The 27,047-nt window shown below is 55.4% G+C and overlaps 3 protein-coding genes and 1 long non-coding RNA gene across 4 annotated transcripts in view; 1 reads left to right on the plus strand and 3 right to left on the minus strand.

Annotated features, from left to right (window-relative positions):
• The window catches only part of LOC145527776 (uncharacterized), a 681,763-nt gene that overhangs the window by 602,864 nt on the left and 51,852 nt on the right, over positions 1-27,047 (plus strand). Inside the window, exons 79-82 of the long non-coding RNA XR_014069857.1 lie at positions 340-451; positions 7,977-8,088; positions 15,615-15,726; positions 23,248-23,359. This is a non-coding gene — a long non-coding RNA (uncharacterized LOC145527776). The remainder of the gene's footprint in view (positions 1-339; positions 452-7,976; positions 8,089-15,614; positions 15,727-23,247; positions 23,360-27,047) is intronic.
• Positions 1-27,047, minus strand: part of LOC145527693 (uncharacterized) — a 147,333-nt gene that overhangs the window by 73,888 nt on the left and 46,398 nt on the right. The window lies entirely within an intron of this gene.
• Positions 10,118-12,141, minus strand: LOC145527702 (uncharacterized). Its single transcript, XM_081545761.1, has 3 exons — positions 11,731-12,141; positions 11,019-11,331; positions 10,118-10,761 (listed from the first exon to the last, which is right to left on the minus strand). The coding sequence occupies exons 1-3, from the start codon at positions 12,139-12,141 to the stop codon at positions 10,139-10,141; spliced, it is 1,347 nt and encodes a 448-aa protein (XP_081401887.1). The 3' UTR covers positions 10,118-10,138.
• LOC145527729 (uncharacterized) lies at positions 15,483-19,542 on the minus strand. Its single transcript, XM_081545794.1, has 3 exons — positions 19,365-19,542; positions 18,653-18,965; positions 15,483-18,395 (listed from the first exon to the last, which is right to left on the minus strand). The coding sequence occupies exons 1-3, from the start codon at positions 19,497-19,499 to the stop codon at positions 17,773-17,775; spliced, it is 1,071 nt and encodes a 356-aa protein (XP_081401920.1). The 5' UTR covers positions 19,500-19,542; the 3' UTR covers positions 15,483-17,772.

Below are 27,047 nucleotides of genomic sequence, written 5' to 3' on the forward strand. Positions count from 1 at the left end.
TGGCCTCATTAAAAAGTACGGTTTGCCTTTACTGGATAATTTCGTTCATTGGTTTCTTAGGGAACCTTGGTAATATTTGAGTTTCCTGGGGAGTATGGTCACATGACCTGGCCCTGGCCAATCGGTGCGTTCCACCTCCCTGGCCACTGTGATTGGCTCCGGGCTGGGGCAGTGCCCAATCGGGGCCTAGGGCCGGGCCTCCCGTTGGAAGCCAGGGGAAGACGAACTCTCGTCCTGCTGGGGTAGGGGAAGGGGTGGGGCCGGGGCAGGTCAGGCTCCAGCAGTGGGAGGGGCTTGAGGTCCGCCTGCGGCAGTTGGTGACGTTCCTGCTCCCCTCAGGGCAGAGCCGCCGGCCTGAGAATGAGGGCGCTGCTGAGCCCAGGGCCTGGGATGGCCCGTTGCTGCTCTGGTCCCAGAGCTCCACCCGAGACCTGAGGGAAGCCGTCTGCCCGTGAGTCCTCTCCCACTTGTCTGTCAGCTTGTTTGAAGCATGCTGGGTTTTCTGCCCAGCTGGCTAAGGGGAGTCCCTGGAAATGCAAGGGTGTGGGTTTTGGCAGACTTCAGGGAAGACATGCCAGATGAGCCTGGGAGACTCCAGGTTAATCTGGATTCAGGAGATATCTCTTCGGGCCAGCTAGTAATTGTAGGATAAGCCTAATGAGCCTTCAGAGGATGAAGAGAGTAACGTGCCAAGGTAGCAATCGATGTCCTCATTCGAGAGGATGAAGCTGGTGCTCAGAGAAGGGGGGAACTTGGCCACAGCAAGGAGGTGTGCACCCAGACAGAACCCCCCAGATCCGGCCATTGGAGCTCAGGGAGGCCACTGGTGTGGCTTGTCCCTGTGGCAGGGGCCGAGGCAGGCAGCCCACCCTGATTCCTGCGGGGGCCTGACTTGGGAAGTGCCATCTGGTAGCTTTGAGACTCACCAAACCAAATTGCACTGGAGAGAGGAGGGACACCTTCCTTCATCCACCCCCCACCCCCGCCGGATTCCCACATACCCTGACCCCTTTCTCTTGATTTCGGAGCCATTTCCAGAGTCCCGCTCATATGACCTCATTCGAAGTGCACTGTGGACGAGCTGCCATCTGCAGCTGCTACCACAGCAGCCAAGGGCTTTAGCTCCCGACTACCTCCCTTCCTTTGGAACTTGGGGGCCCTCTACTCCCCACTTGCACACCACAGACCTTTGCTGAGGATTGTGGGGACCCTCACTCAGTTTGCAGCACGTTGTAGCCATCCCTGTCCTCCCTTGAAACTCAGCTTGTGAGCTCCTTTGGAGCAGCGTGGCCCACCTGGCTGCAACGGAAGACACAGCTGACAGTGAAACAACAGCTTAGATCTGAGAGCCGGAAAGCTCTGTCAAAAGGGACCTCCCTCTTCACACCGTAGAGGCTGTAGGAGCCGCCAGGCTTTCGGAACCAGTGCTGGGGCCAAAATGACTCCACAGCTGTTTTCCTTCCTGGGGAGGGTTCTGGCTCGAGCGGGAATGGCTCAAGTCTCCTAAGGTTCTGAAAGCCCACTGTGTGCAGATTCACGGTACACAGAGAGGAAAAGGTGGAGTCCTACCCTGGAGGTGGTCACAGCTCACGGATGAGCCAGGCAGGCAGGCAGGCAGGGCATGAGAACACCTGAGCTGCCTTCATGAGTGAATGGTGTGGGGGCAGAGGAAGAGAAGCCGGTCTGCTCCCTCGTGTGGTGCCCAGGGCAGGTTGTCCCCAGAGGAAACCCTTACGACGGTGAGGACTATCACTGCTGTTTCCCAAGGGGTTCCGTCGGTGCGTGTCTTCCCCGGAGCGGTCAGGCCGTCTCTCAAGTACACTGGCCATGGGCATTGCCTCTCCTTGGAACTTCCCATGTGTTTCTCTTTTTTATGGAACAGTGATTTTCTAGAGTGGTTCTGGGCCACAAGGATGTTGGGTCATTTTCTAGCCTTCTGTCATGAAGAACGCTTTCCTGGGCATGGGGGTGGTTTGTTGTTCCAGCTCCCTTTCTTGGCTTCTTTTGGGAGCTGGTGCAACAAGAGGAGCTCAGCCTCTGCCTTCTGGCTGAGATGTCACCCTTCAAACAGCAATGCCTGCCTGGAGATAATGATGGCAGTTGCCAAAAGGGCTTCGTTTGGCACATGGTATCTTGAAAGGACGTACGCCGTCCTTTCAGCTATCAAAGGCTAGTTCAAATGACATAAAAATGAGAACTCTCCAATGGAGTCTTACAGTAGGTGGAGAGTCCGAAAAACACTCCTTCAGTCATTTCACTGAGAGTCATTGATTGGGGACACCAAGAATATAGGAAGGAATGCAGAAAGAAAAGATGAAATTGTGTTCAGGATCGGGGGGAGGGATGAACAGGGCGTGCTTGCTTGCCTTGAATCCAGGCTTTGTTGGGGGGTGGGGCATATAGATCGAACGGGTCTGAAACTACAAAGTGGTGATGGTAACACAGTATCACCAGAGTTACACAACAGTGATCCCAGATTGCAACAATGATGAAAAAGTTTACTAATCCCAACTTAACCAACAAAAATACAGGAAACCATACAAAAAATAAAACATCACCAGAAAGGTGGAAACAAACCAAATGCAAAGCAGTTCAGGGGAAAGGAACTCCATGTCCCCTGGGGGCAGACCGAGTTGCCGGCATCCACGGTGAGCAGACAGGGATGGAGGCTGCAGAGCCGACCGCTCCCGTGGACGTGGTGTTTCCGGCAAGGGCTCTGGGTCTCTGTCCAGAGCGGGGGCTCTTTCTCCCTGCAGGGCTGGGTGAGTGATCGTGGGCATCTGGGTGTTGCGCGGGAGCCAGGGCAGGCTCTCCCTGCCGAGGCGGTGACTCCTCCTCTGTCTCGGGTTCTCTTGCCAAAGCCCGAGCAGGTAGAGGTGCACGTGGAGGTGGAGGTTCTCGCTGAGGGGGTGGGACATCAGTGCCTGGGGCTGGGGGTCCTGCAGGCACGGAGATCCGATCTGCCCGGTGTGCTGGCCAGTACCCAGCTGGCCTGGTGTCTCTGCGAGGGCAAGTCTCGCTTCTCCATCTGCCCTCGGTGGATCCCTGGGTCCTGCACCTGGAGCCACCACCTCTTTAGGGACAGGTCTGGGAAGTGGAGCCTGGTTCCAGTTGGAGGCCAGTGCTAGAGTTGGGGGAGAAGCAAAGTTTGCCCACAGGCCAGCCTTGGCATGTGCGTACCCCGGGACAGAAACCTTCCAAGAGGTTCCCAAAGAATACCCAGCGTCAGATGTCTTTTGGGACTGAAGTGTGCAAGATGGGGGGCGGGGGGTGTGAGGCCAGCGCTTGCTGCAGGCCCAGCAGCAGCTTTCGGGGACTCGTCCCTGTGTAGCTCAGCACCCCTCCCCACACACTCCCGTGCACCAGCCCCAGCGTCCTCACCTCTGTGCTCTGGCGTGCTGGGCTCCAGGTCCTCCTGGTGCCTCAGAGGCCGGGGTTCTCTGGACTCTGGGTCGGAGCCGGGTGTGCTGAGCTCCGTGGCAGCCTCAGACTGGGCCGCCGGCTGTATCCTGGGCGGTGTCTCGGCAGCAGGCCTTCCCCACCTCCGCGTCTCCCCCGGTGGGGCTGATGCCTCCGTGGGCACGCTGACCTGGAGCCTGCACTGGGCCTCACGGGCGAGCGGGTGGTGCTCCGACCCCTCCCTCTGGGAGCTGGATGGGGTGTCCCCGTCCTCGGCCTCGTCACGTGGGAAGCTCTGCAACGACAGTGACCGTCAGCCAGCCATGCTGGGAGTTTTCCGAGCTGGGCCTGGCCAGTGGAGCCGCTGCTTCTGCCTGCTCGAACTTCTCTTCCCAGAAGGGTCAGAGACGTGTGTCTGCTCAGATCCCCACCCGGGAGGAAAGAGACCCATCTGAGGGTGTGAGGTCAGCCTGGCGGGCCGGCGCTGCCCACACTCTCCCCATCCCGCCCAGCCTGCTCTCCCCTGGGGTGTGGACACAACTTGTCCACAGGCTTCTGACCCCACATCCGCCTGGGCTTCCTTGAGGGGGACACAGCCCGAGAAACCCGCATCCCCACACACAGGCAAAGGACCCGGTGTTTCCGGGTGGCATGGGAGAGGTGGCCTGGCCCGGCCTGGGGCTCCCCGTGTTACCTTTCTGTTTCTCCGGGCAAAGGGCCAGAGGCCTCTCGGGGGTGTCCTGAGCCAACGTCGACAGGGTGCCCACGCACACTGCCTGTGAGCTCTCCTGAGGCCCCGGCCTCTGGGCAGGGTCAAACAGCAGAACATCTTGGCAGCAAGTGATCTGGCTGGGGGCTCCTCTCCGCTCTGGAGGCCTGGATACCCGGATTGCGGGTTCTGTTGGGTTCTGTTGCCGGCAGGTGACATCATCTCCTGGGGTTCGTGCTGAGGTCCCTTCCCCAAAACTTCCCAAGGGAATCTCTGGGTTTCTGACTGCTCGATCACCCCCCTTAGGCCATGTGCAGGCACAGTGACACCCACACGGCCCAGCCCACAGCCCTGGGGAGGCCTGGGTTCAGCCAGGGCCTGAGCTCCGAGGACCATGCTGCTCTCAGACCAGGCTCCTTCTTCTCATAAGTGGTGTGGCCCTTGACAACCATATGCCCCTCAGGGTTTCCCCAGTCTCTCCATCTGCAGAGTGGGGGTCATTCTCCCATCTGCTTCCTAGGCCTGTCGGCCTACGAGCAGCTCCATGCCTTTCCACCTGGGGCCGATATCACGTGGAGCTCGTGCGCTGAGACTTCAGAAAGAAAGATTCCATCCGGGGCTGGCACAGCACAGAATGGGGCAGAACGAGGCCTGGATGCGCCGTGGTACCCAGGAAAAGGCACTCCCCCTCCTGACTGTTTTGAGACCCCGCATCCAAGTTGGAGGACCGAAAGGAAGACTCGAAGGTCTCCCTCTCTTATAGAAAAGAGTAGCCAACTTTCTGGTCCTCTGTTTCCATTGAGATTCTGTTGAAGTGTCCCAGCTCGGCTTCTGCGGGTGGCTGAGCTTCTACTGGCTCCCTGCGTTCTTGTCTTTTCCTCTCCAAACCTTCCGTCCTTTTCCCCCTTCTGGGGTGGAAGGGCGCTGTCATTGCTTCTACCTTCGAGACAGATTGAGGAAAAGTCTGGACCATCGACTCCTTTCCTCTCTTTGGTTCCGTGTCTCGCTCTGGCTGTGTCCCTCTCTTTTCCTTTCTCAATTCCGTCTGTGTCTTCCTCTTTCTCTCTCGTGTGTGGATGGATGGATGGATGCTAGGGATGCACATGTATATGATTAGATGAGGGTTATGTTTTAGGGATAGGTTAGAGGGAGAGAAAGGCTTTAGGTCAGAGTTGGTCATGGGGGAAGGGTCAAGGGTGGTGGTGGTGTTTCTTGGAATCTGAGTGCTGTGCATTCTTCGTCTCTTTCCATATGAACCCCTTCTCAGATACACCACTTGCAAGGAGTCTCTCGTGTTCCGTTTCCTATCTTTTGCATTTGTGAATGCTTAGCTTCTCTGTTGTGAAGAGGTTCCATTGGATGGAAACCCAGTGGTGTACTTCGTTTACCTCTTTCCCTTACTTGAAGAGACCCATTTCGACCTCCGCCCAGCAAATGGCAAGGAGACTCTGATGTTAAGGAGCCTTTGACCTACGCTTCTTTCTAGCTATCTCATGACATCAGTCTTTAGGGTGAGGTTTTTCCCCGATATTGAGGTGGTATGAGATCAAAACCAATAGCGTTCTTCAGATGTAGCTGTCTGGTTTTCCCATGGACATTGATTGAAGAGGCTTTCCTGTTCCCATTTGGATATTCTCCCCGTCTGTGTCAGAGATGAGTTGACCATGGATGCTGGGGTTTGTTTCTGGACCCTCAACTTTATTCCATCGATCTGGATCTGTGTGTGTTGTTGTATTCCCAATAGCATACTGTCCTGCTGCTGCTGCTGCTGCGGCTAAGTCACTTCAGTCGTGTCTGACTCTGCATGACCCCATGGCCTGCAGCCTACCAGGCTCCTCCGTCCAGGACATTTTCCAGGCAAGAGTACTGGAGTGGGTCGCCATTGCCTTCTCCGATACTCTCCTGAGGATCCTAGTTTGGTCGTCTAATTTCCTTTCACACAACCTTGGATGTCCGTATCGGGGCTTTTTCGTCGGATTGTATTGACAATGTAGGCTCCTTTCTGTTTCCGTACCCCCTTTGCAATTCTTTGTTCGGTGCGAAAATGCATTGGCATTTTGGGAGGAATAGCATGGAAGCTGTGGATTGCCATGTGGGGCTGTGACATGATTTTCCCAATAGGAATTCTTTCAAGCCCTGAGCACAGCTTCTCTTTCCAGTGATTGGTGTGGGCTTGATCTTCCTCCTTCCATCTCTCGCCGTTTTGTGAGAACAGGTCCATCCTTCCCTTCTGGGGTAGATGGACTCGTGGGTATCACTTCAGTGAATGGCATTGTCAGTGGGGGTGATAATTCCCTTCTCATTGGAAGACTTTGCTGTGAGTATTAGAAATGCAAGTGACTTCTCTTCCCCTTCCTCCCTGTCCATGTCTCAGAGCCACCGGGAAACAGAGGCCTCATCCACGGTCACACAGGCCTGAGGGGGTGCAACTAGACTGTTGTTTCTTCAGGCCCTCAGTGCTGGACATCATCCGGGATACTCTGTGTGTGTCTTCCTCCGTCTGGTGTCCCTTCAGACCTTTCCCTAGTTTTCACAGGCTTGTTGTGTTGGCGTTCTTTGTCTGTTTGGAGACACATCCTTGATAAGCTTTGTGTTTCCACTCATTCGTCTCGCGATGTATGACCTGTCTTTTTCTTTTGTCATGAGGTCTTTCCCACAGTAGATATCTTTGATTTTGCAAAGTCCACTGTATTCTCTGGGTTTTGTTTTGTGGGCTGCCTTTTAGTTTTGTGTGTGAAGACTCAAAGCACGTGTCCGGTTTCTGCTCATTGTTCTTCTAGATTTGTGACAAGTTTTCATGGAAAGTTTGTCTAGGGATAACTGGAAGTGAACTCGGTGTAAGGTGTCAAGTCTCCATCTCCATTCATGTCATCCCCTGCAGTTTCCAATTCCCTGTTCCTGAGTGGTTTTGGAGACCTTGTGGGAAGGTTGGTTGCATTTGAGTTTGCATTTCCACCTTGATTCGATTCACACTGTTCTGCCCTCAGGGACACTGTCAAGGGGGAGTGAGGAGCAGCCTGCACTTCCAGCAGTGACCACACGGTGGGGCGAGTGCTGCTCTCCCCTCTGGGAGCCCCAGGCCACAGGCATCCCAGTGAGGAGCCAGCTCTGTGCTCAGCTGAAAGGAGTTAGTTAGTCTCTCAGGAGCCTCTGAGCCCTTGCCTTTGGATCACCCAGGGTGGGCATTTACTGGGACAGAAAAAATTGCCCTGAATTCCATGGACGGAAGAGCCTGGCTGTGTAGAGTTGGTGAGTTGCCGTGAATCAGACACAACTGAGGACACAAAAATTCAATAGATTAAAACACTTTTTGGGGGTGGGGGGGAGTGAAAGAGGGTGATGTGGGTTTTTTTGTCTTATATAACAGCCAAGGGAAATCTAGTTTAAACCTAAATTCACATAGATGGGAAAGGTATATCTCTCCGTCACCCTATTTAAAAAAAAAAAACCTACTAAACTTTTCTGAAAGTTTATTTAGTAGCTTCCTTGAGCAGTTTACTATGGAGCATTTTTTTTTTTTCTGTGACATTGGCCTCATTAAAAAGTACGGTTTGCCTTTACTGGATAATTTCGTTCATTGGTTTCTTAGGGAACCTTGGTAATATTTGAGTTTCCTGGGGAGTATGGTCACATGACCTGGCCCTGGCCAATCGGTGCGTTCCACCTCCCTGGCCACTGTGATTGGCTCCGGGCTGGGGCAGTGCCCAATCGGGGCCCAGGGCCGGGCCTCCCGTTGGAAGCCAGGGGAAGATGAGCTCTCGTCCTGCTGGGGTAGGGGAAGGGGTGGGGCGGGGGCAGGTCAGGCTCCAGCAGTGGGAGGGGCTTGAGGTCCGCCTGCGGCAGTTAGTGACGTTCCTGCTCCCCTCAGGGCAGAGCCGCCGGCCTGAGAATGAGGGCGCTGCTGAGCCCAGGGCCTGGGATGGCCCGTTGCTGCTGTGGTCCCAGAGCTCCACCCGAGACCTGAGGGAAGCCGTCTGCCCGTGAGTCCTCTCCCACTTGTCTGTCAGCTTGTTTGAAGCATGCTGGGTTTTCTGCCCAGCTGGCTAAGGGGAGTCCCTGGAAATGCAAGGGTGTGGGTTTTGGCAGACTTCAGGGAAGACATGCCAGATGAGGCTGGGAGACTCCAGGTTAATCTGGATTCAGGAGATATCTCTTCGGGCCAGCTAGTAATTGTAGGATAAGCCTAATGAGCCTTCAGAGGATGAAGAGAGTAACGTGCCAAGGTAGCAATCGATGTCCTCATTCGAGAGGATGAAGCTGGTGCTCAGAGAAGGGGGGAACTTGGCCACAGCAAGGAGGTGTGCACCCAGACAGGACCCCCCAGATCCGGCCATTGGAGCTCAGGGAGGCCACTGGTGTGGCTTGTCCCTGTGGCAGGGGCCGAGGCAGGCAGCCCACCCTGATTCCTGCGGGGGCCTGACTTGGGAAGTGCCATCTGGTAGCTTTGAGACTCACCAAACCAAATTGCACTGGAGAGAGGAGGGACACCTTCCTTCATCCACCCCCCACCCCCGCCGGATTCCCACATACCCTGACCCCTTTCTCTCGATTTCGGAGCCATTTCCAGAGTCCCGCTCATATGACCTCATTCGAAGTGCACTGTGGACGAGCTGCCATCTGCAGCTGCTACCACAGCAGCCAAGGGCTTTAGCTCCCGACTACCTCCCTTCCTTTGGAACTTGGGGGCCCTCTACTCCCCACTTGCACACCACAGACCTTTGCTGAGGATTGTGGGGACCCTCACTCAGTTTGCAGCACGTTGTAGCCATCCCTGTCCTCCCTTGAAACTCAGCTTGTGAGCTCCTTTGGAGCAGCGTGGCCCACCTGGCTGCAACGGAAGACACAGCTGACAGTGAAACAACAGCTTAGATCTGAGAGCCGGAAAGCTCTGTCAAAAGGGACCTCCCTCTTCACACCGTAGAGGCTGTAGGAGCCGCCAGGCTTTCGGAACCAGTGCTGGGGCCAAAATGACTCCACAGCTGTTTTCCTTCCTGGGGAGGGTTCTGGCTCGAGCGGGAATGGCTCAAGTCTCCTAAGGTTCTGAAAGCCCACTGTGTGCAGATTCACGGTACACAGAGAGGAAAAGGTGGAGTCCTACCCTGGAGGTGGTCACAGCTCACGGATGAGCCAGGCAGGCAGGCAGGCAGGGCATGAGAACACCTGAGCTGCCTTCATGAGTGAATGGTGTGGGGGCAGAGGAAGAGAAGCCGGTCTGCTCCCTCGTGTGGTGCCCAGGGCAGGTTGTCCCCAGAGGAAACCCTTACGACGGTGAGGACTATCACTGCTGTTTCCCAAGGGGTTCCGTCGGTGCGTGTCTTCCCCGGAGCGGTCAGGCCGTCTCTCAAGTACACTGGCCATGGGCATTGCCTCTCCTTGGAACTTCCCATGTGTTTCTCTTTTTTATGGAACAGTGATTTTCTAGGGTGGTTCTGGGCCACAAGGATGTTGGGTCATTTTCTAGCCTTCTGTCATGAAGAACGCTTTCCTGGGCATGGGGGTGGTTTGTTGTTCCAGCTCCCTTTCTTGGCTTCTTTTGGGAGCTGGTGCAACAAGAGGAGCTCAGCCTCTGCCTTCTGGCTGAGATGTCACCCTTCAAACAGCAATGCCTGCCTGGAGATAATGATGGCAGTTGCCAAAAGGGCTTCGTTTGGCACATGGTATCTTGAAAGGACGTACACCGTCCTTTCAGCTATCAAAGGCTAGTTCAAATGACATAAAAATGAGAACTCTCCAATGGAGTCTTACAGTAGGTGGAGAGTCCGAAAAACACTCCTTCAGTCATTTCACTGAGAGTCATTGATTGGGGACACCAAGAATATAGGAAGGAATGCAGAAAGAAAAGATGAAATTGTGTTCAGGATCGGGGCGAGGGATGAACAGGGCGTGCTTGCTTGCCTTGAATCCAGGCTTTGTTGGGGGGTGGGGCATAAAGATCGAACGGGTCTGAAACTACAAAGTGGTGATGGTAACACAGTATCACCAGAGTTACACAACAGTGATCCCAGATTGCAACAATGATGAAAAAGTTTACTAATCCCAACTTAACCAACAAAAATACAGGAAAACATACAAAAAATAAAACATCACCAGAAAGGTGGAAAGAAACCAAATGCAAAGCAGTTCAGGGGAAAGGAACTCCATGTCCCCTGGGGGCAGACCGAGTTGCCGGCATCCACGGTGAGCAGACAGGGATGGAGGCTGCAGAGCCGACCGCTCCCCTGGACGTGGTGTTTCCGGCAAGGGCTCTGGGTCTCTGTCCAGAGCGGGGGCTCTTTCTGCCTGCAGGGCTGGGTGAGTGATCGTGGGCATCTGGGTGTTGCGCGGGAGCCAGGGCAGGCTCTCCCTGCCGAGGCGGTGACTCCTCCTCTGCCTCGGGTTCTCTTGCCAAAGCCCGAGCAGGTAGAGGTGCACGTGGAGGTGGAGGTTCTCGCTGAGGGGGTGGGACATCAGTGCCTGGGGCTGGGGGTCCTGCAGGCACGGAGATCCGATCTGCCCGGTGTGCTGGCCAGTACCCAGCTGGCCTGGTGTCTCTGCGAGGGCAAGTCTCGGTTCTCCATCTGCCCTCGGTGGATCCCTGGGTCCTGCACCTGGAGCCACCACCTCTTTAGGGACAGGTCTGGGAAGTGGAGCCTGGTTCCAGTTGGAGGCCAGTGCTAGAGTTGGGGGAGAAGCAAAGTTTGCCCACAGGCCAGCCTTGGCATGTGCGTACCCCGGGACAGAAACCTTCCAAGAGGTTCCCAAAGAATACCCAGCGTCAGATGTCTTTTGGGACTGAAGTGTGCAAGATGGGGGGCGGGGGGTGTGAGGCCAGCGCTTGCTGCAGGCCCAGCAGCAGCTTTCGGGGACTCGTCCCTTTGTAGCTCAGCACCCCTCCCCACACACTCCCGTGCACCAGCCCCAGCGTCCTCACCTCTGTGCTCTGGCGTGCTGGGCTCCAGGTCCTCCTGGTGCCTCAGAGGCCGGGGTTCTCTGGACTCTGGGTCGGAGCCGGGTGTGCTGAGCTCCGTGGCAGCCTCAGACTGGGCCGCCGGCTGTATCCTGGGCGGTGTCTCGGCAGCAGGCCTTCCCCACCTCCGCGTCTCCCCCGGTGGGGCTGATGCCTCCGTGGGCACGCTGACCTGGAGCCTGCACTGGGCCTCACGGGCGAGCGGGTGGTGCTCCGACCCCTCCCTCTGGGAGCTGGATGGGGTGTCCCCGTCCTCGGCCTCGTCACGTGGGAAGCTCTGCAACGACAGTGACCGTCAGCCAGCCATGCTGGGAGTTTTCCGAGCTGGGCCTGGCCAGTGGAGCCGCTGCTTCTGCCTGCTCGAACTTCTCTTCCCAGAAGGGTCAGAGACGTGTGTCTGCTCAGATCCCCACCCGGGAGGAAAGAGACCCATCTGAGGGTGTGAGGTCAGCCTGGCGGGCCGGCGCTGCCCACACTCTCCCCATCCCGCCCAGCCTGCTCTCCCCTGGGGTGTGGACACAACTTGTCCACAGGCTTCTGACCCCACATCCGCCTGGGCTTCCTTGAGGGGGACACAGCCCGAGAAACCCGCATCCCCACACACAGGCAAAGGAACCGGTGTTTCCGGGTGGCATGGGAGAGGTGGCCTGGCCCGGCCTGGGGCTCCCCGTGTTACCTTTCTGTTTCTCCGGGCAAAGGGCCAGAGGCCTCTCGGGGGTGTCCTGAGCCAACGTCGACAGGGTGCCCACGCACACTGCCTGTGAGCTCTCCTGAGGCCCCGGCCTCTGGGCAGGGGCAAACAGCAGAACATCTTGGCAGCAAGTGATCTGGCTGGGGGCTCCTCTCCGCTCTGGAGGCCTGGATACCCGGATTGCGGGTTCTGTTGGGTTCTGTTGCCGGCAGGTGACATCATCTCCTGGGGTTCGTGCTGAGGTCCCTTCCCCAAAACTTCCCAAGGGAATCTCTGTGTTTCTGACTGCTCGATCACCCCCCTTAGGCCATGTGCAGGCACAGTGACACCCACACGGCCCAGCCCACAGCCCTGGGGAGGCCTGGGTTCAGCCAGGGCCTGAGCTCCGAGGACCATGCTGCTCTCAGACCAGGCTCCTTCTTCTCATAAGTGGTGTGGCCCTTGACAACCATATGCCCCTCAGGGTTTCCCCAGTCTCTCCATCTGCAGAGTGGGGGTCATTCTCCCATCTGCTTCCTAGGCCTGTCGGCCTACGAGCAGCTCCATGCCTTTCCACCTGGGGCCGCTATCACGTGGAGCTCGTGCACTGAGACTTCAGAAAGAAAGATTCCATCCAGGGCTGGCACAGCACAGAATGGGGCAGAACGAGGCCTGGATGCGCCGTGGTACCCAGGAAAAGGCACTCCCCCTCCTGACTGTTTTGAGACCCCGCATCCAAGTTGGAGGACCGAAAGGAAGACTCGAAGGTCTCCCTCTCTTATAGAAAAGAGTAGCCAACTTTCTGGTCCTCTGTTTCCATTGAGATTCTGTTGAAGTGTCCCAGCTCGGCTTCTGCGGGTGGCTGAGCTTCTACTGGCTCCCTGCGTTCTTGTCTTTTCCTCTCCAAACCTTCCGTCCTTTTCCCCCTTCTGGGGTGGAAGGGCGCTGTCATTGCTTCTACCTTCGAGACAGATTGAGGAAAAGTCTGGACCATCGACTCCTTTCCTCTCTTTGGTTCCGTGTCTCGCTCTGGCTGTGTCCCTCTCTTTTCCTTTCTCAATTCCGTCTGTGTCTTCCTCTTTCTCTCTCGTGTGTGGATGGATGGATGGATGCTAGGGATGCACATGTATATGATTAGATGAGGGTTATATTTTAGGGATAGGTTAGAGGGAGAGAAAGGCTTTAGGTCAGAGTTGGTCATGGGGGAAGGGTCAAGGGTGGTGGTGGTGTTTCTTGGAATCTGAGTGCTGTGCATTCTTCGTCTCTTTCCATATGAACCCCTTCTCAGATACACCACTTGCAAGGAGTCTCTCGTGTTCCGTTTCCTATCTTTTGCATTTGTGAATGCTTAGCTTCTCTGTTGTGAAGAGGTTCCATTGGATGGAAACCCAGTGGTGTACTTCGTTTACCTCTTTCCCTTACTTGAAGAGACCCATTTCGACCTCCGCCCAGCAAATGGCAAGGAGACTCTGATGTTAAGGAGCCTTTGGCCTACGCTTCTTTCTAGCTATCTCATGACATCAGTCTTTAGGGTGAGGTTTTTCCCCGATATTGAGGTGGTATGAGATCAAAACCAATAGCGTTCTTCAGATGTAGCTGTCTGGTTTTCCCATGGACATTGATTGAAGAGGCTTTCCTGTTCCCATTTGGATATTCTCCCCGTCTGTGTCAGAGATGAGTTGACCATGGATGCTGGGGTTTGTTTCTGGACCCTCAACTTTATTCCATCGATCTGGATCTGTGTGTGTTGTTGTATTCCCAATAGCATACTGTCCTGCTGCTGCTGCTGCTGCGGCTAAGTCACTTCAGTCGTGTCTGACTCTGCATGACCCCATGGCCTGCAGCCTACCAGGCTCCTCCGTCCAGGACATTTTCCAGGCAAGAGTACTGGAGTGGGTTGCCATTGCCTTCTCCGATACTCTCCTGAGGATCCTAGTTTGGTCGTCTAATTTCCTTTCACACAACCTTGGATGTCCGTATCGGGGCTTTTTCGTCGGATTGTATTGACAATGTAGGCTCCTTTCTGTTTCCGTACCCCCTTTGCAATTCTTTGTTCGGTGCGAAAATGCATTGGCATTTTGGGAGGAATAGCATGGAAGCTGTGGATTGCCATGTGGGGCTGTGACATGATTTTCCCAATAGGAATTCTTTCAAGCCCTGAGCACAGCTTCTCTTTCCAGTGATTGGTGTGGGCTTGATCTTCCTCCTTCCATCTCTCGCCGTTTTGTGAGAACAGGTCCATCCTTCCCTTCTGGGGTAGATGGACTCGTGGGTATCACTTCAGTGAATGGCATTGTCAGTGGGGGTGATAATTCCCTTCTCATTGGAAGACTTTGCTGTGAGTATTAGAAATGCAAGTGACTTCTCTTCCCCTTCCTCCCTGTCCATGTCTCAGAGCCACCGGGAAACAGAGGCCTCATCCACGGTCACACAGGCCTGAGGGGGTGCAACTAGACTGTTGTTTCTTCAGGCCCTCAGTGCTGGACATCATCCGGGATACTCTGTGTGTGTCTTCCTCCGTCTGGTGTCCCTTCAGACCTTTCCCTAGTTTTCACAGGCTTGTTGTGTTGGCGTTCTTTGTCTGTTTGGAGACACATCCTTGATAAGCTTTGTGTTTCCACTCATTCGTCTCGCGATGTATGACCTGTCTTTTGCTTTTGTCATGAGGTCTTTCCCACAGTAGATATCTTTGATTTTGCAAAGTCCACTGTATTCTCTGGGTTTTTTTTGTGGACTGCCTTTTAGTTTTGTGTGTGAAGACTCAAAGCACGTGTCCGGTTTCTGCTCATTGTTCTTCTAGATTTGTGACAAGTTTTCATGGAAAGTTTGTCTAGGGATAACTGGAAGTGAACTCGGTGTAAGGTGTCAAGTCTCCATCTCCATTCATGTCATCCCCTGCAGTTTCCAATTCCCTGTTCCTGAGTGGTTTTGGAGACCTTGTGGGAAGGTTGGTTGCATTGGAGTTTGCATTTCCACCTTGATTCGATTCACACTGTTCTGCCCTCAGGGACACTGTCAAGGGGGAGTGAGGAGCAGCCTGCACTTCCAGCAGTGACCACACGGTGGGGCGAGTGCTGCTCTCCCCTCTGGGAGCCCCAGGCCACAGGCATCCCAGTGAGGAGCCAGCTCTGTGCTCAGCTGAAAGGAGTTAGTTAGTCTCTCAGGAGCCTCTGAGCCCTTGCCTTTGGATCACCCAGGGTGGGCATTTACTGGGACAGAAAAAATTGCCCTGAATTCCATGGACGGAAGAGCCTGGCTGTGTAGAGTTCGTGAGTTGCCGTGAATCAGACACAACTGAGGACACAAAAATTCAATAGATTAAAACACTTTTTGGGGGTGGCGGGGAGTGAAAGAGGGTGATGTGGGTTTTTTTGTCTTATATAACAGCCAAGGGAAATCTAGTTTAAACCTAAATTCACATAGATGGGAAAGGTATATCTCTCCGTCACCCTATTTAAAAAAAAAAAACCTACTAAACTTTTCTGAAAGTTTATTTAGTAGCTTCCTTGAGCAGTTTACTATGGAGCATTTTTTTTTTTTTTCTGTGACATTGGCCTCATTAAAAAGTACGGTTTGCCTTTACTGGATAATTTTGTTCATTGGTTTCTTAGGGAACCTTGGTAATATTTGAGTTTCCTGGGGAGTATGGTCACATGACCTGGCCCTGGCCAATCGGTGCGTTCCACCTCCCTGGCCACTGTGATTGGCTCCGGGCTGGGGCAGTGCCCAATCGGGGCCCAGGGCCGGGCCTCCCGTTGGAAGCCAGGGGAAGACGAGCTCTCGTCCTGCTGGGGTAGGGGAAGGGGTGGGGCCGGGGCAGGTCAGGCTCCAGCAGTGGGAGGGGCTTGAGGTCCGCCTGCGGCAGTTGGTGACGTTCCTGCTCCCCTCAGGGCAGAGCCGCCGGCCTGAGAATGAGGGCGCTGCTGAGCCCAGGGCCTGGGATGGCCCGTTGCTGCTCTGGTCCCAGAGCTCCACCCGAGACCTGAGGGAAGCCGTCTGCCCGTGAGTCCTCTCCCACTTGTCTGTCAGCTTGTTTGAAGCATGCTGGGTTTTCTGCCCAGCTGGCTAAGGGGAGTCCCTGGAAATGCAAGGGTGTGGGTTTTGGCAGACTTCAGGGAAGACATGCCAGATGAGCCTGGGAGACTCCAGGTTAATCTGGATTCAGGAGATATCTCTTCGGGCCAGCTAGTAATTGTAGGATAAGCCTAATGAGCCTTCAGAGGATGAAGAGAGTAACGTGCCAAGGTAGCAATCGATGTCCTCATTCGAGAGGATGAAGCTGGTGCTCAGAGAAGGGGGGAACTTGGCCACAGCAAGGAGGTGTGCACCCAGACAGGACCCCCCAGATCCGGCCATTGGAGCTCAGGGAGGCCACTGGTGTGGCTTGTCCCTGTGGCAGGGGCCGAGGCAGGCAGCCCACCCTGATTCCTGCGGGGGCCTGACTTGGGAAGTGCCATCTGGTAGCTTTGAGACTCACCAAACCAAATTGCACTGGAGAGAGGAGGGACACCTTCCTTCATCCACCCCCCACCCCCGCCGGATTCCCACATACCCTGACCCCTTTCTCTTGATTTCGGAGCCATTTCCAGAGTCCCGCTCATATGACCTCATTCGAAGTGCACTGTGGACGAGCTGCCATCTGCAGCTGCTACCACAGCAGCCAAGGGCTTTAGCTCCCGACTACCTCCCTTCCTTTGGAACTTGGGGGCCCTCTACTCCCCACTTGCACACCACAGACCTTTGCTGAGGATTGTGGGGACCCTCACTCAGTTTGCAGCACGTTGTAGCCATCCCTGTCCTCCCTTGAAACTCAGCTTGTGAGCTCCTTTGGAGCAGCGTGGCCCACCTGGCTGCAACGGAAGACACAGCTGACAGTGAAACAACAGCTTAGATCTGAGAGCCGGAAAGCTCTGTCAAAAGGGACCTCCCTCTTCACACTGTAGAGGCTGTAGGAGCCGCCAGGCTTTCGGAACCAGTGCTGGGGCCAAAATGACTCCACAGCTGTTTTCCTTCCTGGGGAGGGTTCTGGCTCGAGCGGGAATGGCTCAAGTCTCCTAAGGTTCTGAAAGCCCACTGTGTGCAGATTCACGGTACACAGAGAGGAAAAGGTGGAGTCCTACCCTGGAGGTGGTCACAGCTCACGGATGAGCCAGGCAGGCAGGCAGGCAGGGCATGAGAACACCTGAGCTGCCTTCATGAGTGAATGGTGTGGGGGCAGAGGAAGAGAAGCCGGTCTGCTCCCTCGTGCGGTGCCCAGGGCAGGTTGTCCCCAGAGGAAACCCTTACGACGGTGAGGACTATCACTGCTGTTTCCCAAGGGGTTCCGTCGGTGCGTGTCTTCCCCGGAGCGGTCAGGCCGTCTCTCAAGTACACTGGCCCTGGGCATTGCCTCTCCTTGGAACTTCCCATGTGTTTCTCTTTTTTATGGAACAGTGATTTTCTAGAGTGGTTCTGGGCCACAAGGATGTTGGGTCATTTTCTAGCCTTCTGTCATGAAGAACGCTTTCCTGGGCATGGGGGTGGTTTGTTGTTCCAGCTCCCTTTCTTGGCTTCTTTTGGGAGCTGGTGCAACAAGAGGAGCTCAGCCTCTGCCTTCTGGCTGAGATGTCACCCTTCAAACAGCAATGCCTGCCTGGAGATAATGATGGCAGTTGCCAAAAGGGCTTCGTTTGGCACATGGTATCTTGAAAGGACGTACACCGTCCTTTCAGCTATCAAAGGCTAGTTCAAATGACATAAAAATGAGAACTCTCCAATGGAGTCTTACAGTAGGTGGAGAGTCCGAAAAACACTCCTTCAGTCATTTCACTGAGAGTCATTGATTGGGGACACCAAGAATATAGGAAGGAATGCAGAAAGAAAAGATGAAATTGTGTTCAGGATCGGGGGGAGGGATGAACAGGGCGTGCTTGCCTTGAATCCAGGCTTTGTTGGGGGGTGGGGCATAAAGATCGAACGGGTCTGAAACTACAAAGTGGTGATGGTAACACAGTATCACCAGAGTTACACAACAGTGATCCCAGATTGCAACAATGATGAAAAAGTTTACTAATCCCAACTTAACCAACAAAAATACAGGAAACCATACAAAAAATAAAACATCACCAGAAAGGTGGAAACAAACCAAATGCAAAGCAGTTCAGGGGAAAGGAACTCCATGTCCCCTGGGGGCAGACCGAGTTGCCGGCATCCACGGTGAGCAGACAGGGATGGAGGCTGCAGAGCCGACCGCTCCCGTGGACGTGGTGTTTCCGGCAAGGGCTCTGGGTCTCTGTCCAGAGCGGGGGCTCTTTCTCCCTGCAGGGCTGGGTGAGTGATCGTGGGCATCTGGGTGTTGCGCGGGAGCCAGGGCAGGCTCTCCCTGCCGAGGCGGTGACTCCTCCTCTGTCTCGGGTTCTCTTGCCAAAGCCCGAGCAGGTAGAGGTGCACGTGGAGGTGGAGGTTCTCGCTGAGGGGGTGGGACATCAGTGCCTGGGGCTGGGGGTCCTGCAGGCACGGAGATCCGATCTGCCCGGTGTGCTGGCCAGTACCCAGCTGGCCTGGTGTCTCTGCGAGGGCAAGTCTCGGTTCTCCATCTGCCCTCGGTGGATCCCTGGGTCCTGCACCTGGAGCCACCACCTCTTTAGGGACAGGTCTGGGAAGTGGAGCCTGGTTCCAGTTGGAGGCCAGTGCTAGAGTTGGGGGAGAAGCAAAGTTTGCCCACAGGCCAGCCTTGGCATGTGCGTACCCCGGGACAGAAACCTTCCAAGAGGTTCCCAAAGAATACCCAGCGTCAGATGTCTTTTGGGACTGAAGTGTGCAAGATGGGGGGCGGGGGGTGTGAGGCCAGCGCTTGCTGCAGGCCCAGCAGCAGCTTTCGGGGACTCGTCCCTGTGTAGCTCAGCACCCCTCCCCACACACTCCCGTGCACCAGCCCCAGCGTCCTCACCTCTGTGCTCTGGCGTGCTGGGCTCCAGGTCCTCCTGGTGCCTCAGAGGCCGGGGTTCTCTGGACTCTGGGTCGGAGCCGGGTGTGCTGAGCTCCGTGGCAGCCTCAGACTGGGCCGCCGGCTGTATCCTGGGCGGTGTCTCGGCAGCAGGCCTTCCCCACCTCCGCGTCTCCCCCGGTGGGGCTGATGCCTCCGTGGGCACGCTGACCTGGAGCCTGCACTGGGCCTCACGGGCGGGTGGGTGGTGCTCCGACCCCTCCCTCTGGGAGCTGGATGGGGTGTCCCCGTCCTCGGCCTCATCACGTGGGAAGCTCTGCAACGACAGTGACCGTCAGCCAGCCATGCTGGGAGTTTTCCGAGCTGGGCCTGGCCAGTGGAGCCGCTGCTTCTGCCTGCTCGAACTTCTCTTCCCAGAAGGGTCAGAGACGTGTGTCTGCTCAGATCCCCACCCGGGAGGAAAGAGACCCATCTGAGGGTGTGAGGTCAGCCTGGCGGGCCGGCGCTGCCCACACTCTCCCCATCCCGCCCAGCCTGCTCTCCCCTGGGGTGTGGACACAACTTGTCCACAGGCTTCTGACCCCACATCCGCCTGGGCTTCCTTGAGGGGGACACAGCCCGAGAAACCCGCATCCCCACACACAGGCAAAGGACCCGGTGTTTCCGGGTGGCATGGGAGAGGTGGCCTGGCCCGGCCTGGGGCTCCCCGTGTTACCTTTCTGTTTCTCCGGGCAAAGGGCCAGAGGCCTCTCGGGGGTGTCCTGAGCCAACGTCGACAGGGTGCCCACGCACACTGCCTGTGAGCTCTCCTGAGGCCCCGGCCTCTGGGCAGGGGCAAACAGCAGAACATCTTGGCAGCAAGTGATCTGGCTGGGGGCTCCTCTCCGCTCTGGAGGCCTGGATACCCGGATTGCGGGTTCTGTTGGGTTCTGTTGCCGGCAGGTGACATCATTTCCTGGGGTTCGTGCTGAGGTCCCTTCCCCAAAACTTCCCAAGGGAATCTCTGGGTTTCCGACTGCTCGATCACCCCCCTTAGGCCATGTGCAGGCACAGTGACACCCACACGGCCCAGCCCACAGCCCTGGGGAGGCCTGGGTTCAGCCAGGGCCTGAGCTCCGAGGACCATGCTGCTCTCAGACCAGGCTCCTTCTTCTCATAAGTGGTGTGGCCCTTGACAACCATATGCCCCTCAGGGTTTCCCCAGTCTCTCCATCTGCAGAGTGGGGGTCATTCTCCCATCTGCTTCCTAGGCCTGTCGGCCTACGAGCAGCTCCATGCCTTTCCACCTGGGGCCGATATCACGTGGAGCTCGTGCACTGAGACTTCAGAAAGAAAGATTCCATCCAGGGCTGGCACAGCACAGAATGGGGCAGAACGAGGCCTGGATGCGCCGTGGTACCCAGGAAAAGGCACTCCCCCTCCTGACTGTTTTGAGACCCCGCATCCAAGTTGGAGGACCGAAAGGAAGACTCGAAGGTCTCCCTCTCTTATAGAAAAGAGTAGCCAACTTTCTGGTCCTCTGTTTCCATTGAGATTCTGTTGAAGTGTCCCAGCTCGGCTTCTGCGGGTGGCTGAGCTTCTACTGGCTCCCTGCGTTCTTGTCTTTTCCTCTCCAAACCTTCCGTCCTTTTCCCCCTTCTGGGGTGGAAGGGCGCTGTCATTGCTTCTACCTTCGAGACAGATTGAGGAAAAGTCTGGACCATCGACTCCTTTCCTCTCTTTGGTTCCGTGTCTCGCTCTGGCTGTGTCCCTCTCTTTTCCTTTCTCAATTCCGTCTGTGTCTTCCTCTTTCTCTCTCGTGTGTGGATGGATGGATGGATGCTAGGGATGCACATGTATATGATTAGATGAGGGTTATGTTTTAGGGATAGGTTAGAGGGAGAGAAAGGCTTTAGGTCAGAGTTGGTCATGGGGGAAGGGTCAAGGGTGGTGGTGGTGTTTCTTGGAATCTGAGTGCTGTGCATTCTTCGTCTCTTTCCATATGAACCCCTTCTCAGATACACCACTTGCAAGGAGTCTCTCGTGTTCCGTTTCCTATCTTTTGCATTTGTGAATGCTTAGCTTCTCTGTTGTGAAGAGGTTCCATTGGATGGAAACCCAGTGGTGTACTTCGTTTACCTCTTTCCCTTACTTGAAGAGACCCATTTCGACCTCCGCCCAGCAAATGGCAAGGAGACTCTGATGTTAAGGAGCCTTTGGCCTACGCTTCTTTCTAGCTATCTCATGACATCAGTCTTTAGGGTGAGGTTTTTCCCCGATATTGAGGTGGTATGAGATCAAAACCAATAGCGTTCTTCAGATGTAGCTGTCTGGTTTTCCCATGGACATTGATTGAAGAGGCTTTCCTGTTCCCATTTGGATATTCTCCCCGTCTGTGTCAGAGATGAGTTGACCATGGATGCTGGGGTTTGTTTCTGGACCCTCAACTTTATTCCATCGATCTGGATCTGTGTGTGTTGTTGTATTCCCAATAGCATACTGTCCTGCTGCTGCTGCTGCTGCGGCTAAGTCACTTCAGTCGTGTCTGACTCTGCATGACCCCATGGCCTGCAGCCTACCAGGCTCCTCCGTCCAGGACATTTTCCAGGCAAGAGTACTGGAGTGGGTTGCCATTGCCTTCTCCGATACTCTCCTGAGGATCCTAGTTTGGTCGTCTAATTTCCTTTCACACAACCTTGGATGTCCGTATCGGGGCTTTTTCGTCGGATTGTATTGACAATGTAGGCTCCTTTCTGTTTCCGTACCCCCTTTGCAATTCTTTGTTCGGTGCGAAAATGCATTGGCATTTTGGGAGGAATAGCATGGAAGCTGTGGATTGCCATGTGGGGCTGTGACATGATTTTCCCAATAGGAATTCTTTCAAGCCCTGAGCACAGCTTCTCTTTCCAGTGATTGGTGTGGGCTTGATCTTCCTCCTTCCATCTCTCGCCGTTTTGTGAGAACAGGTCCATCCTTCCCTTCTGGGGTAGATGGACTCGTGGGTATCACTTCAGTGAATGGCATTGTCAGTGGGGGTGATAATTCCCTTCTCATTGGAAGACTTTGCTGTGAGTATTAGAAATGCAAGTGACTTCTCTTCCCCTTCCTCCCTGTCCATGTCTCAGAGCCACCGGGAAACAGAGGCCTCATCCACGGTCACACAGGCCTGAGGGGGTGCAACTAGACTGTTGTTTCTTCAGGCCCTCAGTGCTGGACATCATCCGGGATACTCTGTGTGTGTCTTCCTCCGTCTGGTGTCCCTTCAGACCTTTCCCTAGTTTTCACAGGCTTGTTGTGTTGGCGTTCTTTGTCTGTTTGGAGACACATCCTTGATAAGCTTTGTGTTTCCACTCATTCGTCTCGCGATGTATGACCTGTCTTTTTCTTTTGTCATGAGGTCTTTCCCACAGTAGATATCTTTGATTTTGCAAAGTCCACTGTATTCTCTGGGTTTTGTTTTGTGGGCTGCCTTTTAGTTTTGTGTGTGAAGACTCAAAGCACGTGTCCGGTTTCTGCTCATTGTTCTTCTAGATTTGTGACAAGTTTTCATGGAAAGTTTGTCTAGGGATAACTGGAAGTGAACTCGGTGTAAGGTGTCAAGTCTCCATCTCCATTCATGTCATCCCCTGCAGTTTCCAATTCCCTGTTCCTGAGTGGTTTTGGAGACCTTGTGGGAAGGTTGGTTGCATTGGAGTTTGCATTTCCACCTTGATTCGATTCACACTGTTCTGCCCTCAGGGACACTGTCAAGGGGGAGTGAGGAGCAGCCTGCACTTCCAGCAGTGACCACACGGTGGGGCGAGTGCTGCTCTCCCCTCTGGGAGCCCCAGGCCACAGGCATCCCAGTGAGGAGCCAGCTCTGTGCTCAGCTGAAAGGAGTTAGTTAGTCTCTCAGGAGCCTCTGAGCCCTTGCCTTTGGATCACCCAGGGTGGGCATTTACTGGGACAGAAAAAATTGCCCTGAATTCCATGGACGGAAGAGCCTGGCTGTGTAGAGTTCGTGAGTTGCCGTGAATCAGACACAACTGAGGACACAAAAATTCAATAGATTAAAACACTTTTTGGGGGTGGGGGGGAGTGAAAGAGGGTGATGTGGGTTTTTTTGTCTTATATAACAGCCAAGGGAAATCTAGTTTAAACCTAAATTCACATAGATGGGAAAGGTATATCTCTCCGTCACCCTATTTAAAAAAAAAAAACCTACTAAACTTTTCTGAAAGTTTATTTAGTAGCTTCCTTGAGCAGTTTACTATGGAGCATTTTTTTTTTTTCTGTGACATTGGCCTCATTAAAAAGTACGGTTTGCCTTTACTGGATAATTTCGTTCATTGGTTTCTTAGGGAACCTTGGTAATATTTGAGTTTCCTGGGGAGTATGGTCACATGACCTGGCCCTGGCCAATCGGTGCGTTCCACCTCCCTGGCCACTGTGATTGGCTCCGGGCTGGGGCAGTGCCCAATCGGGGCCCAGGGCCGGGCCTCCCGTTGGAAGCCAGGGGAAGATGAGCTCTCGTCCTGCTGGGGTAGGGGAAGGGGTGGGGCGGGGGCAGGTCAGGCTCCAGCAGTGGGAGGGGCTTGAGGTCCGCCTGCGGCAGTTAGTGACGTTCCTGCTCCCCTCAGGGCAGAGCCGCCGGCCTGAGAATGAGGGCGCTGCTGAGCCCAGGGCCTGGGATGGCCCGTTGCTGCTGTGGTCCCAGAGCTCCACCCGAGACCTGAGGGAAGCCGTCTGCCCGTGAGTCCTCTCCCACTTGTCTGTCAGCTTGTTTGAAGCATGCTGGGTTTTCTGCCCAGCTGGCTAAGGGGAGTCCCTGGAAATGCAAGGGTGTGGGTTTTGGCAGACTTCAGGGAAGACATGCCAGATGAGGCTGGGAGACTCCAGGTTAATCTGGATTCAGGAGATATCTCTTCGGGCCAGCTAGTAATTGTAGGATAAGCCTAATGAGCCTTCAGAGGATGAAGAGAGTAACGTGCCAAGGTAGCAATCGATGTCCTCATTCGAGAGGATGAAGCTGGTGCTCAGAGAAGGGGGGAACTTGGCCACAGCAAGGAGGTGTGCACCCAGACAGGACCCCCCAGATCCGGCCATTGGAGCTCAGGGAGGCCACTGGTGTGGCTTGTCCCTGTGGCAGGGGCCGAGGCAGGCAGCCCACCCTGATTCCTGCGGGGGCCTGACTTGGGAAGTGCCATCTGGTAGCTTTGAGACTCACCAAACCAAATTGCACTGGAGAGAGGAGGGACACCTTCCTTCATCCACCCCCCACCCCCGCCGGATTCCCACATACCCTGACCCCTTTCTCTCGATTTCGGAGCCATTTCCAGAGTCCCGCTCATATGACCTCATTCGAAGTGCACTGTGGACGAGCTGCCATCTGCAGCTGCTACCACAGCAGCCAAGGGCTTTAGCTCCCGACTACCTCCCTTCCTTTGGAACTTGGGGGCCCTCTACTCCCCACTTGCACACCACAGACCTTTGCTGAGGATTGTGGGGACCCTCACTCAGTTTGCAGCACGTTGTAGCCATCCCTGTCCTCCCTTGAAACTCAGCTTGTGAGCTCCTTTGGAGCAGCGTGGCCCACCTGGCTGCAACGGAAGACACAGCTGACAGTGAAACAACAGCTTAGATCTGAGAGCCGGAAAGCTCTGTCAAAAGGGACCTCCCTCTTCACACCGTAGAGGCTGTAGGAGCCGCCAGGCTTTCGGAACCAGTGCTGGGGCCAAAATGACTCCACAGCTGTTTTCCTTCCTGGGGAGGGTTCTGGCTCGAGCGGGAATGGCTCAAGTCTCCTAAGGTTCTGAAAGCCCACTGTGTGCAGATTCACGGTACACAGAGAGGAAAAGGTGGAGTCCTACCCTGGAGGTGGTCACAGCTCACGGATGAGCCAGGCAGGCAGGCAGGCAGGGCATGAGAACACCTGAGCTGCCTTCATGAGTGAATGGTGTGGGGGCAGAGGAAGAGAAGCCGGTCTGCTCCCTCGTGTGGTGCCCAGGGCAGGTTGTCCCCAGAGGAAACCCTTACGACGGTGAGGACTATCACTGCTGTTTCCCAAGGGGTTCCGTCGGTGCGTGTCTTCCCCGGAGCGGTCAGGCCGTCTCTCAAGTACACTGGCCATGGGCATTGCCTCTCCTTGGAACTTCCCATGTGTTTCTCTTTTTTATGGAACAGTGATTTTCTAGGGTGGTTCTGGGCCACAAGGATGTTGGGTCATTTTCTAGCCTTCTGTCATGAAGAACGCTTTCCTGGGCATGGGGGTGGTTTGTTGTTCCAGCTCCCTTTCTTGGCTTCTTTTGGGAGCTGGTGCAACAAGAGGAGCTCAGCCTCTGCCTTCTGGCTGAGATGTCACCCTTCAAACAGCAATGCCTGCCTGGAGATAATGATGGCAGTTGCCAAAAGGGCTTCGTTTGGCACATGGTATCTTGAAAGGACGTACACCGTCCTTTCAGCTATCAAAGGCTAGTTCAAATGACATAAAAATGAGAACTCTCCAATGGAGTCTTACAGTAGGTGGAGAGTCCGAAAAACACTCCTTCAGTCATTTCACTGAGAGTCATTGATTGGGGACACCAAGAATATAGGAAGGAATGCAGAAAGAAAAGATGAAATTGTGTTCAGGATCGGGGCGAGGGATGAACAGGGCGTGCTTGCTTGCCTTGAATCCAGGCTTTGTTGGGGGGTGGGGCATAAAGATCGAACGGGTCTGAAACTACAAAGTGGTGATGGTAACACAGTATCACCAGAGTTACACAACAGTGATCCCAGATTGCAACAATGATGAAAAAGTTTACTAATCCCAACTTAACCAACAAAAATACAGGAAAACAAACAAAAAATAAAACATCACCAGAAAGGTGGAAAGAAACCAAATGCAAAGCAGTTCAGGGGAAAGGAACTCCATGTCCCCTGGGGGCAGACCGAGTTGCCGGCATCCACGGTGAGCAGACAGGGATGGAGGCTGCAGAGCCGACCGCTCCCCTGGACGTGGTGTTTCCGGCAAGGGCTCTGGGTCTCTGTCCAGAGCGGGGGCTCTTTCTGCCTGCAGGGCTGGGTGAGTGATCGTGGGCATCTGGGTGTTGCGCGGGAGCCAGGGCAGGCTCTCCCTGCCGAGGCGGTGACTCCTCCTCTGCCTCGGGTTCTCTTGCCAAAGCCCGAGCAGGTAGAGGTGCACGTGGAGGTGGAGGTTCTCGCTGAGGGGGTGGGACATCAGTGCCTGGGGCTGGGGGTCCTGCAGGCACGGAGATCCGATCTGCCCGGTGTGCTGGCCAGTACCCAGCTGGCCTGGTGTCTCTGCGAGGGCAAGTCTCGGTTCTCCATCTGCCCTCGGTGGATCCCTGGGTCCTGCACCTGGAGCCACCACCTCTTTAGGGACAGGTCTGGGAAGTGGAGCCTGGTTCCAGTTGGAGGCCAGTGCTAGAGTTGGGGGAGAAGCAAAGTTTGCCCACAGGCCAGCCTTGGCATGTGCGTACCCCGGGACAGAAACCTTCCAAGAGGTTCCCAAAGAATACCCAGCGTCAGATGTCTTTTGGGACTGAAGTGTGCAAGATGGGGGGCGGGGGGTGTGAGGCCAGCGCTTGCTGCAGGCCCAGCAGCAGCTTTCGGGGACTCGTCCCTTTGTAGCTCAGCACCCCTCCCCACACACTCCCGTGCACCAGCCCCAGCGTCCTCACCTCTGTGCTCTGGCGTGCTGGGCTCCAGGTCCTCCTGGTGCCTCAGAGGCCGGGGTTCTCTGGACTCTGGGTCGGAGCCGGGTGTGCTGAGCTCCGTGGCAGCCTCAGACTGGGCCGCCGGCTGTATCCTGGGCGGTGTCTCGGCAGCAGGCCTTCCCCACCTCCGCGTCTCCCCCGGTGGGGCTGATGCCTCCGTGGGCACGCTGACCTGGAGCCTGCACTGGGCCTCACGGGCGAGCGGGTGGTGCTCCGACCCCTCCCTCTGGGAGCTGGATGGGGTGTCCCCGTCCTCGGCCTCGTCACGTGGGAAGCTCTGCAACGACAGTGACCGTCAGCCAGCCATGCTGGGAGTTTTCCGAGCTGGGCCTGGCCAGTGGAGCCGCTGCTTCTGCCTGCTCGAACTTCTCTTCCCAGAAGGGTCAGAGACGTGTGTCTGCTCAGATCCCCACCCGGGAGGAAAGAGACCCATCTGAGGGTGTGAGGTCAGCCTGGCGGGCCGGCGCTGCCCACACTCTCCCCATCCCGCCCAGCCTGCTCTCCCCTGGGGTGTGGACACAACTTGTCCACAGGCTTCTGACCCCACATCCGCCTGGGCTTCCTTGAGGGGGACACAGCCCGAGAAACCCGCATCCCCACACACAGGCAAAGGAACCGGTGTTTCCGGGTGGCATGGGAGAGGTGGCCTGGCCCGGCCTGGGGCTCCCCGTGTTACCTTTCTGTTTCTCCGGGCAAAGGGCCAGAGGCCTCTCGGGGGTGTC

The sequence above is a fragment of the Giraffa tippelskirchi genome, chromosome 11, assembly GCF_054371585.1.
Source record: "Giraffa tippelskirchi isolate mGirTip1 chromosome 11, T2T-mGirTip1v1.2.pri, whole genome shotgun sequence".
Lineage (NCBI taxonomy): Eukaryota > Metazoa > Chordata > Mammalia > Artiodactyla > Giraffidae > Giraffa > Giraffa tippelskirchi.

Coding starts and splice junctions, on each gene's coding strand:
- LOC145527729 (XM_081545794.1), bottom strand. CDS start 19,499: ATGTTCTGCTGTTTGCCCCTGCCCAGAGGCCGGGGCCTCAGGAGAGCT. Junction 18,966..19,364: donor TTGCCCGGAGAAACAGAAAG/GTAACACGGGGA, acceptor CTGTCGTTGCAG/AGCTTCCCACGTGATGAGGC. Junction 18,396..18,652: donor CAGCACGCCAGAGCACAGAG/GTGAGGACGCTG, acceptor CCCCAACTCTAG/CACTGGCCTCCAACTGGAAC.
- LOC145527702 (XM_081545761.1), bottom strand. CDS start 12,141: ATGGTCCTCGGAGCTCAGGCCCTGGCTGAACCCAGGCCTCCCCAGGGC. Junction 11,332..11,730: donor TTGCCCGGAGAAACAGAAAG/GTAACACGGGGA, acceptor CTGTCGTTGCAG/AGCTTCCCACGTGACGAGGC. Junction 10,762..11,018: donor CAGCACGCCAGAGCACAGAG/GTGAGGACGCTG, acceptor CCCCAACTCTAG/CACTGGCCTCCAACTGGAAC.